The 13,542-nt window shown below is 38.7% G+C and overlaps 1 protein-coding gene across 2 annotated transcripts in view; it reads left to right on the top strand.

Annotated features, from left to right (window-relative positions):
* cntnap2 (contactin associated protein like 2) overlaps positions 1–13,542 on the top strand; it is a 342,845-nt gene that overhangs the window by 267,182 nt on the left and 62,121 nt on the right. For both annotated transcript variants that reach the window (XM_022766257.1, XM_022766258.1), the window contains exons 16-17: positions 4,125–4,281; positions 7,343–7,470. In XM_022766257.1, the coding sequence (XP_022621978.1) occupies positions 4,125–4,281; positions 7,343–7,470 (285 nt within the window). The remainder of the gene's footprint in view (positions 1–4,124; positions 4,282–7,342; positions 7,471–13,542) is intronic.

Genomic DNA, 13,542 nt, shown 5'->3' with positions numbered 1-13,542 from the left:
TCTAATCATCTGCTATATTAGTCATCCATCATGATTAAGTGCCTGCAGTAACCAGTAAATCATTTCTTAGTGATTCAAAACTTGCTCCGTAGATCATAAAAAGCTAATGCAAAGAGAGTCACCAAATCTTCACCAACTGCACCAACCAAATTATCAAAGAGCAGAATACAGCATGCAGTACTGTTAAAAGTTCTCTATTATGTATCCTATTCTCTGTATTTTTGATTAACCAACTTTAGAAACACAGTCATCAAGTCACAAGATACAGGTTTGTTATAACTCTGTGTACATGTGCATTAGGCAATATAGGCAAAATCTTCTATCACGATATACTGTATGTAATTTTATATTATGATAATAATATGTATCATGATGCGTAATTGTTCTGTAAATTCAGTTAAGAAATGATTTAAAACAGGGACAGAGTGGGAATAGAAACTGGCCCGGGACTTTTGACTTGGACTGGTCCACCTGTAGGTGACGGCCACACAGAACCACCGCAGCCTGCTTCACTGGACAGATCACCATGCACAGTGCTATTGAGCTCTCCCCTTCTTGCTCTGTCTTGCTCCCTCCCTCTCTCTCCTTCTCCCTCTCTCTAAAAGTTGCAAACGTACACGCAGTAGTCGTCAGAGTTTATTTAAAGAACCTAACGCGACGGCCTACATGATCTATTTTTGAAATCATTGTGTTTCCCGATTAGCCACTCCATCCCTGGTTTAAAATAACCATAATGCACTGTCCACACAACATAAGTCACACCCTTTTTAGTAACAAGTTCTTCTCCCATATCCTGGGTTGGTTGGGGTGCCTCCTGCTCTGTATTTACAATTTTATTCTCCTCCTCCATTTTTTCCTCGCCATCTCCGCCTAAACCTAGTCTTGAGTATTAAGGTGAAGCCTCCAGGTACAGATACTGTACTCAGCTTATGCTTAATATGAACAATACGGTTGACAATTGGTTCAGTAGCCCTCCTGCAGAGTGAAAGGCTGTCATCTTTCTGACATTAATATGAGTTTTGCGGGTGCCATTTTAGATCTAATTGTCTGGCTATAGCATTAATTGTTATGACAGAAGGATGAAACTGTCAGCTCTCTTATCACTTTGAAGACAGCGATTACACTCTTTCTCTCACTCTCTTTTTTATTGCTGTCTTTTTTTTTTGCTGTCATTCTTATCTCACAGCTCCTATCTCCCTCTTACTGTCTTTCTTCTTCTCTGTGTCTGTGTCTTTCCCTCTGCTGCTCTATCTGTCTTTGCTTGGGGAGTCTCCGTACAAAATGCAGCGGACATGATGAAGATGCAGACATTAACCTCTCTCGATAAGAAAGGAGATAAATAGGTGTGTGTCTGTGTGTGTGTTGCTGAAATAACAGAAAGATAAAGACGTCACAGTAAGTAGTGTTGTGTGGCTGTCCCTGAGGACAGAAGAGGAACACAACCCCCGGCCTTATCAATCTGCCATGTCTGTTTTCTCCTCTCCTGTGGACATTTTGCATGTTTGCTGGGAATTTGGCTGCGAGAGAGAAAGGAAGGAGTGAGGATGGATGTACTGTAAAGAATAAGATTTTAAAGAGACAAGACAGTTTAGCTTGGATTTTTTATTTCTTTGTCCTTTGAGGTTTAAGGGATAATTCTGATTTATTACAACTTTGTTTCTATCAGTTATTATAACATTTAACAGTGGACAGTGACCTGATAATGTTAGAATCATACAGAGATATGTAGAAAAAGGTTATGCTCTATATCATATCCTGAATATGGTTAAAAAATGATAATACGTGACATGACATGGTAGTTGTGTGCATACTACAAACTGGCAGATGATGGCATGAAATGGAACAGAAGCTGAATAAATATGAAATAATAGAATATTATAAAATTATTATATTATATATATATATATTCCAGGGAAAAACACACAATCACACACACACTGTCCTTCTCAGACACGCAAACATACACTCACACACACACACAGCCGTGCTCCTGAGCCTCATCTTGGCAGTGCCCTCTCCATATGAACTCTCTGCCAATATGATTCTATCTCTCCTTCCTCACATCTCCATCCATCCATGCTGTCGTTCTCTCATCTCCCCCTCCACCATCATCCTCACTCTCTCCACTCCTCCACTCCTCGGTTGTTTGTTTTGGCAGAGCTTTAACCAAATCACACAGGAGACTTTAACTGGCACAATACGTAGCTCCCATTCCACCTGATGCCCTCCTCTCCTTCCCCCGTTCTCTCCTCTCCTCCCCTCTTTCTTCTTTGATTACTCATCCTGAAAAACAACTTGTGAAAAGGATTCATTTTGATTATTTTTTTGTTATAACATGGCAGGGTTAGTGAGAGACCAAGCTGAAAGTGAAAATTAGGGCTTCAGGGGCATTCACTCACTGTTACGCTGTATGTTTTTGGCTACTTGGTTGTTGTCCCTTTGACTCAGACATGGGGACTCTTGTCTTTTCAGTATAAGTCTGACCACACTGACTTGCAAGTCTGACCACATTGATGTGTCCATGTTTGAAGCGTTTTCTTAACATAAGACAGTCCATTATTTATTTTATCTTATGTCTCATGTTTTCCATCTATGGAGCTTGGGCCTAGAGCAGGCAAACGGCGGAGCATACGCTGTCTTTTGTTTGCAGTAGAAAGAGGATTGTGAGTTTGAAGATGACTGATGCAGGAATATTTTCTCTCATTATGGGGTGTTGTTTTGCTCGTGTTATTAGGGCAAGAAGGAACATAACTACACATAATTATCCCCACTTGCCAAGTGAATGGCAAGCGAGTGGAGTTGTTCAAAGTGGCCGCAGAGCAGCTTCAAGGACGATGGCATGCAACTCACTAATTGGGTTGGGGACAACATGGATGGCGTTTTGGTAGGCTGGGGGCTTAGCTAGGTTGGCTGTGGTTGGGGACCTCACTGACCTAACTGTGAAGGTCTTAAACTGAAACTTGGTTCGCACTTGTACAGAAGTACAACAACATAAACACAAACACACAAACACACAGACATACACACATACGTGTACACACAGAGGGAGAGGGCTGTGAAGTCTCTTGAGGAGACAGTGTTAATCCTATTGACAATGGCTTGTCTGAACAGTGGCCTGAAGAGAGATGAGGCTAATTCTCTTTATGAGGACAATAAACCCACAGGTCACTAAGGCCAAACACTCATGTACACACACACAGACACACACATATACACACACACACACACACACATATATATATATATATTTAAACACACACAGGCACATCTGTAGCTTCCTCCTGGAGTTTAGTCCCAGTTCAGTAGATCAAAAGTATAATAATACAGCATCACACCTCAGTGTAATTGTGCTGCATCTAAAGTCTGCTTCAATCCTCTCCTGTAAAAAAATATGGCTCAGGAGATTTCATTGTCTCTGATGGAATTTGACAAAGTGATATTGACAATGCAGCTTATATTCTGAGAATAAGGAGGGAAACGTAATATTGTTTCACTCTCTCTTGCTGTTATTGTGATATATTGCCAGTCACCGAGATATTTACACCCGTCTCTCTGCCTAGTTACTGTCCCATGCCAGAATAGGTTATCCAAGGCAAAGAAAACAATATTACATTTCTTATTGAAAAACTGCGATCCTTCACCTTTTATCCTTTTGAAACACACACACACACACACACACACACACACACACATAAACAGGTTTTTGTGTGTCAACAAATGTGCTCAGAGGTCTGACATTCACACAGATTCACACATAATGAAGCCAAAGATAAATGCACATGCAGTGCTGAAGCTGTTTTTAGTAGATCACTAAAATCACAGGTATGATCCAGGTACATTAAACAAGTTGTGCAAATGAATTTCATTCAACATGCAGCTGCTAGTTGTCAATATAAATCACATTAATGCGACAAAAGCCTCAAACAGTCAATGACTGAACGATTAATCACTTGTAATGGGAAGGAGCTTGGACTGTTTTGCAGCACAACTGTTTGTGTTTGTGTTTTTGCTGTACATTTCTGTGAGGGACACAAAAAAAAAAAAACAGTAGGGTCATGATTGTTCTCTTTCTTGAAAGGAACTTACAAGTTTTTTGTTTGTGTCTGTCTCTGTTTGGTTCCCAGATGGGACCCCCTACACGTGGTGGGTGGGCCGGGGCAGCGAGAAGCACTTCTACTGGGGCGGCTCGGGACCTGGCATCCAGAAATGTGCTTGTGGCATCGACAGGAACTGCACTGACCCCAAATACGACTGCAACTGCGACGCCGACCTCACACAATTGTAAGTCTGTCTATCATGTACACATTCAGCAGGGGCACAAACAACTTGTGTGTATGTATTGATTAACTTCTTCACAGTTTTAGTTTTGCACTAAAGTCTGCAGAAACAGATGGCAGTAAAAGGTTTTCAGTCACACCAAGTCCACCCACTGCATTGGAGCATATCGGGTTACATAGGGACGTTCATAGAGCTAAGTCAGCACATCTATTTATTCATGTCAATCTGCTGTGCATTTGGCTTAATGCTCCTTTGAGTATCCAGCTGTATCCATCTTAACTCAGTTTTGTTCCATCAATAATGCCAAAATACTTTTGGTTTATCAGAGGTTTTATAGCACATATACTGTTTAAAAATCATGCTTAAAGAAATAGTGTCTGAAAATTGACAGCTTGCTAAATTTAGCATGTGCCTTTTTATCCTTTCCAAACCCCAGAAATGAAGGATGAAAGTGTAAGGAATGGGTGGAATAGTGTGCATATCTCTTTAACTAGGTTGCTAGTAGGAGGCTAGTGGTACATCCAAGTCAAGAGTTAACATATCAGTAATGAACTATTGCCACATTATTGCGAGGGATTACAGATTACATAAAAAAAAATGTCCAATGTCCAATGTGTAGCATTCTCAGACCAGAAATAACAGTTAGGGCTAACGTGGGTTTTTACAGCAAAACTCATTAAGTGAGATAGTGTTAAGTTTGTCAAACACACTGGTTAGTCTTCATCCTCAAAGCCTTTTCTCTTCTAAAACTGGAACATACTGTTTGAAAATACAAACTATAATGCATAAATCTAACTTCTGTATTGCTTATCCAGGTACTGAATGTTATTCTGTAGTAAATTAAGCGCTCCGACAGGATTATGTTGGAATAAAATAGCAGTCTGTTGTTTTTATATATACCATACTTGGCTATTTCTTCCCTGCAAGAACAATACCACTGCTTTATATCCATGTCTTCTATGTAAGTCATCAACTGGTGGGAAAGCAGACTTTTTGCCTGTAAGACGTCATCATAGCCTTGACATTTGCATGATATCCTGTATATCGCATTCAAGAGCGTATTAAGCCAGTCAGACTGAGTTTTCAACCATTTCACAAAGTTAACACTATTTAATTAGTTAATTAGCTACAGTTGATCAAACTTGCTCACAAAAGTTGTCATTTCTGTCGTTGATAAACTTGACTCTTGCTGGCTAGAAATGAAAGGCTGTTTTCATCTACATATGACTGAAATCAGCAATATATTGTTGTGTTAGAATCACTGCGAACTGCACCCAAGGATTTTCTCACCTGATCAGAGGAACTGGTTGAACTTCTGTTTTACTTTCACAATATTAAATAAGTACTGTCATTCAGACATGCAGCTGTTTGTAAAATATTCTCAATTTAAAATTAAATTATAAAGGTCACGATGCCTGTTACATTTCATAAGTACATGTTTTTTTGCAGATATATTCATTTTAGTTGACATTCACACATACATATGAATCCCTTTATAACTGCTACAAAGAAGTCAAGTTTTATTTATATAACCCAATATCTCAACTCACAAATTTCCCTCAAGGGGCTTAACTGCACAACAGAACATCTTGCCTGAAATCAAGATGATTGCATTGCTATGTCAACTGAACTTAAAAGTGAAATGTCATACCCATGGCAGTTGACACACACACAGTTTCACTGTGCTGAAACTGAAATGGTCACCACTGCTATTGCTAATGTGTGCGTTGATCTACAAGCTCAGGATCTGCCTAAGCTGGACAGTCTGATGATGTGTCTTGCTTCAAATGCTGAGGGGGGTTGAATGATGAATGCCACCGTCAATGATGCGTTTATTTAAAAGGGAAGTTTGCCTCCAGAACCAGTTTGTGTTTTACAGCTCTTTAAGCTAGCTGATGGATATTCTCATTAAACCAACTGCATCATTGTCTGTGGGTGTGTGCATGTGTGTGTGCAAACTGTATGTGAGTAATTACTGTGTGTTAGCAAGAAGGAGAGATTTCATTCGCTTTCATGTCTCCTGCCTCATCTCTAAAACTGATGAGATTACAAATAAGTCTTACTCTGCCTGGTTCTCTCCATTAATAATGTATGCATTAATGTCTCATTGTTTGGCTGAGCGAGTTTTCGAAATATCACCCATATAACTCTATTTCCACTCATTACCCTTATTTTTGGCAGCACATGGAAAAACACACATGCACGCACACACAAACACACATTCATGACACACATATGCTTGCACACATGCTCACTCATGCACACATACATACACACAGCCACTAATGAGTTCTCTCACCGTTCATTTCCAAATTGTATTGAATGACAAATAATTAAAATCAAATAGTTCTGTGAATAATTTAAAACATGTCAAACTCAAACTCATTACCGCTTTGAAAGCTGGAATTTAAATATTTAATATTCCTCCTCTTGTCTGTTGTGATGTTGTCAGTGGACTTGTTAATGTTCTAGCAAGAGAAAGTAAAGAATTATTTTATTTAAGTATGCTTGTATTGATATATTGGTTTTATTGGTTCACACTTGTTCTCATCCATACATTGATTTAAAGGTTTAATGGGCTTTGTAACTTTTCTGCATTAAAATGTCTAAAAACAACTAGACATATATACTTTGTTGAGTGGTGTACTTACATTATCCCAAATGTTTCCAGCAATTTATCAAACTCAAGAGAATAGTTTTCAAACTCAAGAGAAATCTGTGGTTTTAATCATTTGGTCGCCTGTAAATGGTGTCATATCCCCTATACATGTGCATCAGCGTTGTGGTTGTCTGCACAAAGCAGTCAAAATTGACTAGTATATATTTTAACCGGATGAAGGATTTTAGTCGAGCTAAGCAAAGGTTTGCAGCAGCTCGGCTCGCAGCCCCTCCAAGACATCCTATGTCCACTGAACAGCACTGGAGAAAGATTTTTAACATGAATCTGCTTCATTCCGTTTTTTTTATGCAGAAATTACAGATGAAAAAAAAAAACAAAGTGAAGAGACTAAACAGCATTCTCTTTTTCCCTCTGTCTGTATGTGTCTTTCAATCCATCTCACAGGAGAGAAGATTCTGGACTCCTGATATATAAGGAACACTTACCAGTCAGCCAGATTGCCGTAGGTGACACTAACAGACCGGGATCTTTGGCCAAGCTGACTGTTGGACCACTCCGTTGCCAGGGAGATAGTAAGTGTTATGCTATGGATAAATATGTTCTGTACTATGAAGTTGCAGCTCTTTATATTATTTTGATTAATGGGCAGCATGTAATGTAACCACATTGACCTCCAGAATCAGAATTCACACTTGTGAAGATGATTGTTGATATTTGAGTTGTATGTGAGCCACAAGGTTAATGATGGGAGGATAGGGGATTAATCAATTATCAAAACCGTTGCCAATTCATTTTCCATAGATCAACTCATTAATCAATCACTTCTTTAAGAAAAAATCTTAAATTTGTTGGTTCCTCTGGTTGTTGGTTGCACTGTTGCCTCACAGCAAGAAGGTTCGGGGTTCGAACCTTGGTTTGTTCATGCTTTGTGTGTGGAATTTAAATGTTCTCCTCGTGCTTGCGTGTGTTTCCTCTGGGCACTCCAGCTTCCTGCCACAGTCACAGACATGCAGGTTAATTGGAAACTCTAAATTACCCGTAGGTGTGACTGTGCATGGTTGTTTGTGTCTATATGTCAGCCCTGTGATAGACTGGCAAACTGACCAGTGTGTACCCTGCCACTCACCCAACCCAGCGACCCTCAAAGGATAAGCAGTATAGCGAATGGATGGATGGTACCAGCTTCTCCACTGTGAGGATTTGAATTTAAATCAGTTTATCAGACCAAAAAAAATCAATTTGAAGATGTTACTGAGAGGAAACTCTGATGGGAATTTTCACAATTTTCTTACATTTTATAGACCAAATGCTTAGTCAGTTAATTGAGAAAATAATCTGTATAGTAATTGATACAGAAAATAGTTATTAATTACAGCCCTTATACAGTCAGTGACATACAATAAGTAGTTTTAGTGTAAGTATTGTTTTTGATTAGAATGTGCTCTATGCTGTTAATAATATAAGTTTGGGGGATTTAGTATAAAGACATTACAAAAGTGTGACATATTACACAATAACAATAGAATTAATTCATCAGCTGATGCTGAAATAAATTTGTATACACTGAACTGAACTCATTTAGCTCATTTAAGATCATCCACAATATTGGAACCTTATGGAGACTTGGTCCCCGTGAGTCCAGAGTGCGGAACAGACAGCACAGTTCTACACACGGATATCAAGTTGTGCTCTGATTCAAAAGAAGTTAAAAGGTCAGTAATGCACACAGGAGCTAAATCACACTGTGCTTCAGAGTTACCAGCAAGATCTTAAAAAGAAGTTCAAACTTTAAAAGGAGTCTGCACAGGAGGATGGAAACTGGTTTGAGCATTTCGGATTAGCTGCAGGTATAAAAAGGACCTTTGAGTGAGGCAGGAGGACTGCAGGTTATTAAGAGGAAATGTGTGCATTAATGACCTTCTCCATGTCAGCTACTGAGAGGATAGGTTTCATTTTCAAAATAATTTGCAGCTTGTTGTAGAGGCATGACTGCATAACCTTTGTGAAGGGCTCATCAAAGGTTGAATCAAGAGAACACCTCCAGTCTCTTTATCATGGCCCTTATTAAAATTCTCCAGTTGACATTGTGTGTAGCTTTTGAAAAATCGGGGGGAGCTAAAGGACTTTTTTAATTTGAGGTTTAGTTGTAGGAAATTCCTGGACAAGCGGTCAATGGTACATGAGCAGACTTTTGAAATCCATGTGAAAGGTAGACATGATATTATAATTTTACCATGTGGAAGAATTTATAGAAAAGCTACGGGAGCAATGAGGAGGACACACCTTGTGATTTCTTGCATTAATTTCAACCTTAAACTTAATTTTCATCAAAACAAGGACACTTTTAATGTACTGATATTTAGATTATTATCAAAGATATTGGGGCTGGAGATAGAACCTAGCCTAGTGTTAATCATTTTAGGAATATTGGAAAAGCTGAACTCTGAAGGAAGAACTCTGTTGTTTTGTTGTTCATTCTCTACTTGGTGTTGTGAAGATTTTCTTTGTGGGTGATTGATAAAGAGTCTATTTCAAGGATATTGTTTGTGATATGCTAGCTAAGATGCCTGTTCAACCATTGTAGTGTTTCTGAAATGCCAACACATTGCTGAAACTAAATCTTTTGTTCCAAGAAAGTCATTTGTGACCTGCAGAAGGGCTGTCTGCTATGCAGGGAAGCAGCCCTAAAACCTGACTGGAGTGTTTCCAAAATTCAATTAAAACTGAATAAATTAGCAGTGATAATATTGCATTCTCAATAACCTATGATTGGCATGCCAGTCAGGAACATTGGGCCTCATTCACCAATATCTTCTTAAGTATTTTCTTAAATTCTTTCTTAAGTTATTCTGAAGAAAGTTCTTAAGAAAACTCTACGTCAGATTCATGAACGTGTTCTTAAACTGCAGAATTGTGCGTCTTCTTAAATTGATGAATGCCAATCTCCTCGTAAATTGAAAGTTTGTGCCAGTTGGCCCTAATTAGCATATGTAAACGCCCGAAAACACCCTTAAAAGGGCCTGAGACTGAAGGATCATGTGGAGAAAGGGCCTGCAGTCACAAGGGAAAGTTGAGAAAATGCCAAAATGAAAATCTAAAGACAGAGCAACAGAATCAAAACGCAAAAGGAACTTTAGTAGTTCTGTGGAGGTACTGCTGCAGGAAGAGAGCCGCAAACAAGTGGTTAAGTGTTAATGTAGTGTTCATTTATTTCAAAAGACCATAATGCTTTGTAAAATAACAAAGTTTTTTTTTTTTTTAAATATTATACATGCCAAAAATATTATTGTAATTTGAATGATATAATATTATATAACTGTAGAACGGAAGAAAACGCAATAACCAGTTATTTTGCTCAAACATGTCAGCACTCAAATGTGCGTAAAAGTACTTTTGAGTGTGCGTAGATTCTGTTCCTACCTAAGAACAAATCCAAATAAGAAAACATTGGTGAATGTCAGAATCTTCGTAAAAAGTACGTAAATTGGTTTTAAGAATAAATTTCTTCTTAAGAACATAAGAGGTACTGGGTTTCAAAAGATACATCATCTTGTTTGAAAGTCTGCAAGATAATGTAGGACAGCATTTTCAGGGTTTTGGACAATGCCCTGTGTCCTACCAAAAGTTGTGAGGCTCCTGTTTCTCCTTAATCTCCTGACAGTCTGCTTGACTCAACCTTTCATAATGCATTTTCTGTACCAAGTGAAAATTACTCATAAAAACCAAGTAAATGTCAGTGGTCTCCATTACTATTGATGTATTCACAAATGTAATAGAGGGAAACTGAAAGGATTTTGTAATACTGGTGGACAAAGTGCGAGGCATCTTAAAATGATAGCTGGCTACATTTATACACTTACATTTAAATTACTACTTGAATTGGCCATTTTAAGTGACAGCTGCATGGTGTGCAATTCACTGCAGCTGCAAAGGCAGGAAAACAGAAAACTTGGATGCTATTTACTCATTAAAACATTTTCATTTCAAGCAAGAATATACACAAAATGGTTAATGATATGATGATTGTCACTCTCTTTTTTTATCTACATCTCTGTAACCGTTAGTTGGGAAGCCTCTGACTGCAGTCAAGTATATATGGTCTACTGCTGCACATTTCAACAGTGTGGAATCAGCCAGTCATGGATATCTAGATGTTTTCTGGCACATTCTGTAAAGATTTTCAAGTACTGTAGCACAAAAGCCATCCCAGCCTGCAGTAAAAAATGCCCCATCTCTGCCATGGTTGAACCACAACCGCAGTATTTATCAATAGGTGCCGCTCAGCTTACACACATCCAAGCATTGGCAAACCCACAATCAAACCCACCCACTGCATTTCTTTAAGGGTGATGGAAAATGGACAAAAGTAATTCTATAGATCAATGAGGTGTTGACAATAATTAAAATCGTGGAGTTTACTATAGTACGAAAAAGCAAACTAATAAGTGTCACTGTGGCGTAGTCACACAGTAGCCCATAGGCTACTTTTATCTTGAATTAAAGAAGTGGTAACTTAAACAACCATCACATTTCAAAAGGACTGTTGTGCAGGGGTTGATGGAAGTGAGAGCTGGTTCATGTTCTTATTGTTTATATGTCTTGTCTGTCAAGTCAGGGACCATTTCAGTCCGACATCTTGGATATGACACTCTTTTTTTTATTCACAATTCTGGTGTAAAATCAATAAAAAAGATTTAAGAAAAAAATGGCACCCAGTATCGACAACTTGTACAGGTGTCTAAACTAGCAGCAGCATCTAAAAAAAGAGAGAGTGAGAGAGAGTACTTTGGTCTTAATTATCTTCACTGTCCACATGTGGAAGAAAATGTTGCCTTTCTTCTTCCCTAATCCAAGTGGAAATGAAGCATTATCGGTATGTCTGTACAATACTGTCAGACGTCGTTAAATAAACTTTTTAGAAAGTAAAAAAAAACTTTGAACGTAAGAATGTTCTGTTGGTGGTTTGGATGGGGTCTTAATTAAAAACTATCGTGAGAGAGAACAAGAGAAAAGACTTGATGCGTAGCAGAGTACAATGACGCACATTGTTATTCTGGAGTTGCACTCGAGGCCTGTGTAAAAATAACACATTTAGAATATTCACATTGTGGCGATCATTCAGAGAAACAGTTGCCTTTTGTTGCCTTGACTGTTCTGTTGTGGAAAATAACTTTGTGTATGTTTTTGTGCACTTATACATGTGTGTTCTTGTTTGTGTAGGCACAAGCATCTGTGCTAATGTATGCACATGTGGCCAGATAAAACGGTGCATAAAGCAGTATCTGAACTCTAGTTAGAGACTTTCCATCTAAACACTCATCCTCTCATCCTTTTATTCTCTTCCATCCAGTCCCTGTAGTTCTGGTTGTTTCTCTGGCAAACAGCAGATAGCAGATACTGCAGAAACACAAATACACATACATACACTAAGAAGCAGTTTAATCCCTGCTGTTTCTCTCCCCGTCTACTCCTCTAATCATTGTTGGCACACAGCTCTCTGTGGGACATTGGGTCAACTGTAAGACACACGGATTCTGAAGCTCTATCATATTGACCGCCTCTCTTTCCACACAACCCATGAGCCCGGTCTGTTCACTTTGTCCTGAATCTACCTGCAGTGTGTCAGTCCTGCAGTGTGTATCATGTTTCTGTCAGGTTGGCATGGATTAACTGCATCACATTCCTGATGCATCTGTTTTACTTGGCTAAATGAAACATTTCTCAATCTGAATTTGAGTGGGCTTTCAGGCATCAACTCATAAAAGCCAAATGGAGAACTGGGGAACTTTATCCTAATGATGTAAAACCACACAACCATAAGGAACAGCTCGACTTACAAGGGGCCAATCAGTAGTTGCAGGGCTGGATTAAAGGTTAGCACCCTGGCGGTATGCAATGCACATCAAAATACCTGACACTGACATGTCAGGATACATCCCCACGCAGGTCTATTCTCCAGAAAAGAAGACATTTTATAACTTTTTCTCCCCGAGATCCACTCGCACAGGTTACTGTACCTTGACTTTTGTCTGCTGTGTGCTATTGGTATTAATTGACCCATGTCAAATAAAGCCTTTCTGCAACCAAAGGTACAATCTGTTTGGAGGCACACTGGTAGCCGCCAGGAGCCAAGAAACTGCTTTGTTTGCTCACAGTTTGCCTCAGGCCAGCTATGAGTCTTTTCACTCATCCCTCCTGATTGTGACCTGAACAAGAAACAGACTAGAACAACGGTAAAAGGCAACATACGTTATTTTATTTATAGTCTAGAACAAATGAAGCAAACTACAGGTATGAAAGCAGCCTCAGTCTGATTTTGACTTCCCAAATGCATCATCCATTAACAGATTCAGAACAGAACAGTATGAATTCCTCAATTAAATGGTTTTGTCTTTTGAGATTTCCCCTGCCTTTTCCATTCTCTGTCTTTATTTATTTTTATCTCCTAAGAAAAAATAGATTAAAACGTCATAGAGCAGAAGTAATGTCGGTATCTGCTGTGTGATGTAACAAAGTACCAGAGAGGTTTTGTGGAAAGTAATATCCTGTGGAAAGGAAAAGCAAACATGGATTTCATCTTTAGCGCAAGGCATGATCATTATGATGATAATGCTTTATATATTATCTATCGACTGCTCATTTTT

The sequence above is a fragment of the Seriola dumerili genome, unplaced genomic scaffold (genome assembly GCF_002260705.1).
Source record: "Seriola dumerili isolate Sdu_G_001 unplaced genomic scaffold, Sdu_1.0 BDQW01000822.1, whole genome shotgun sequence".
NCBI lineage: Eukaryota > Metazoa > Chordata > Actinopteri > Carangiformes > Carangidae > Seriola > Seriola dumerili.
Note: the sequence above shows the minus strand (reverse complement) of the source record. Positions and strands in the feature narration are given on the sequence as shown.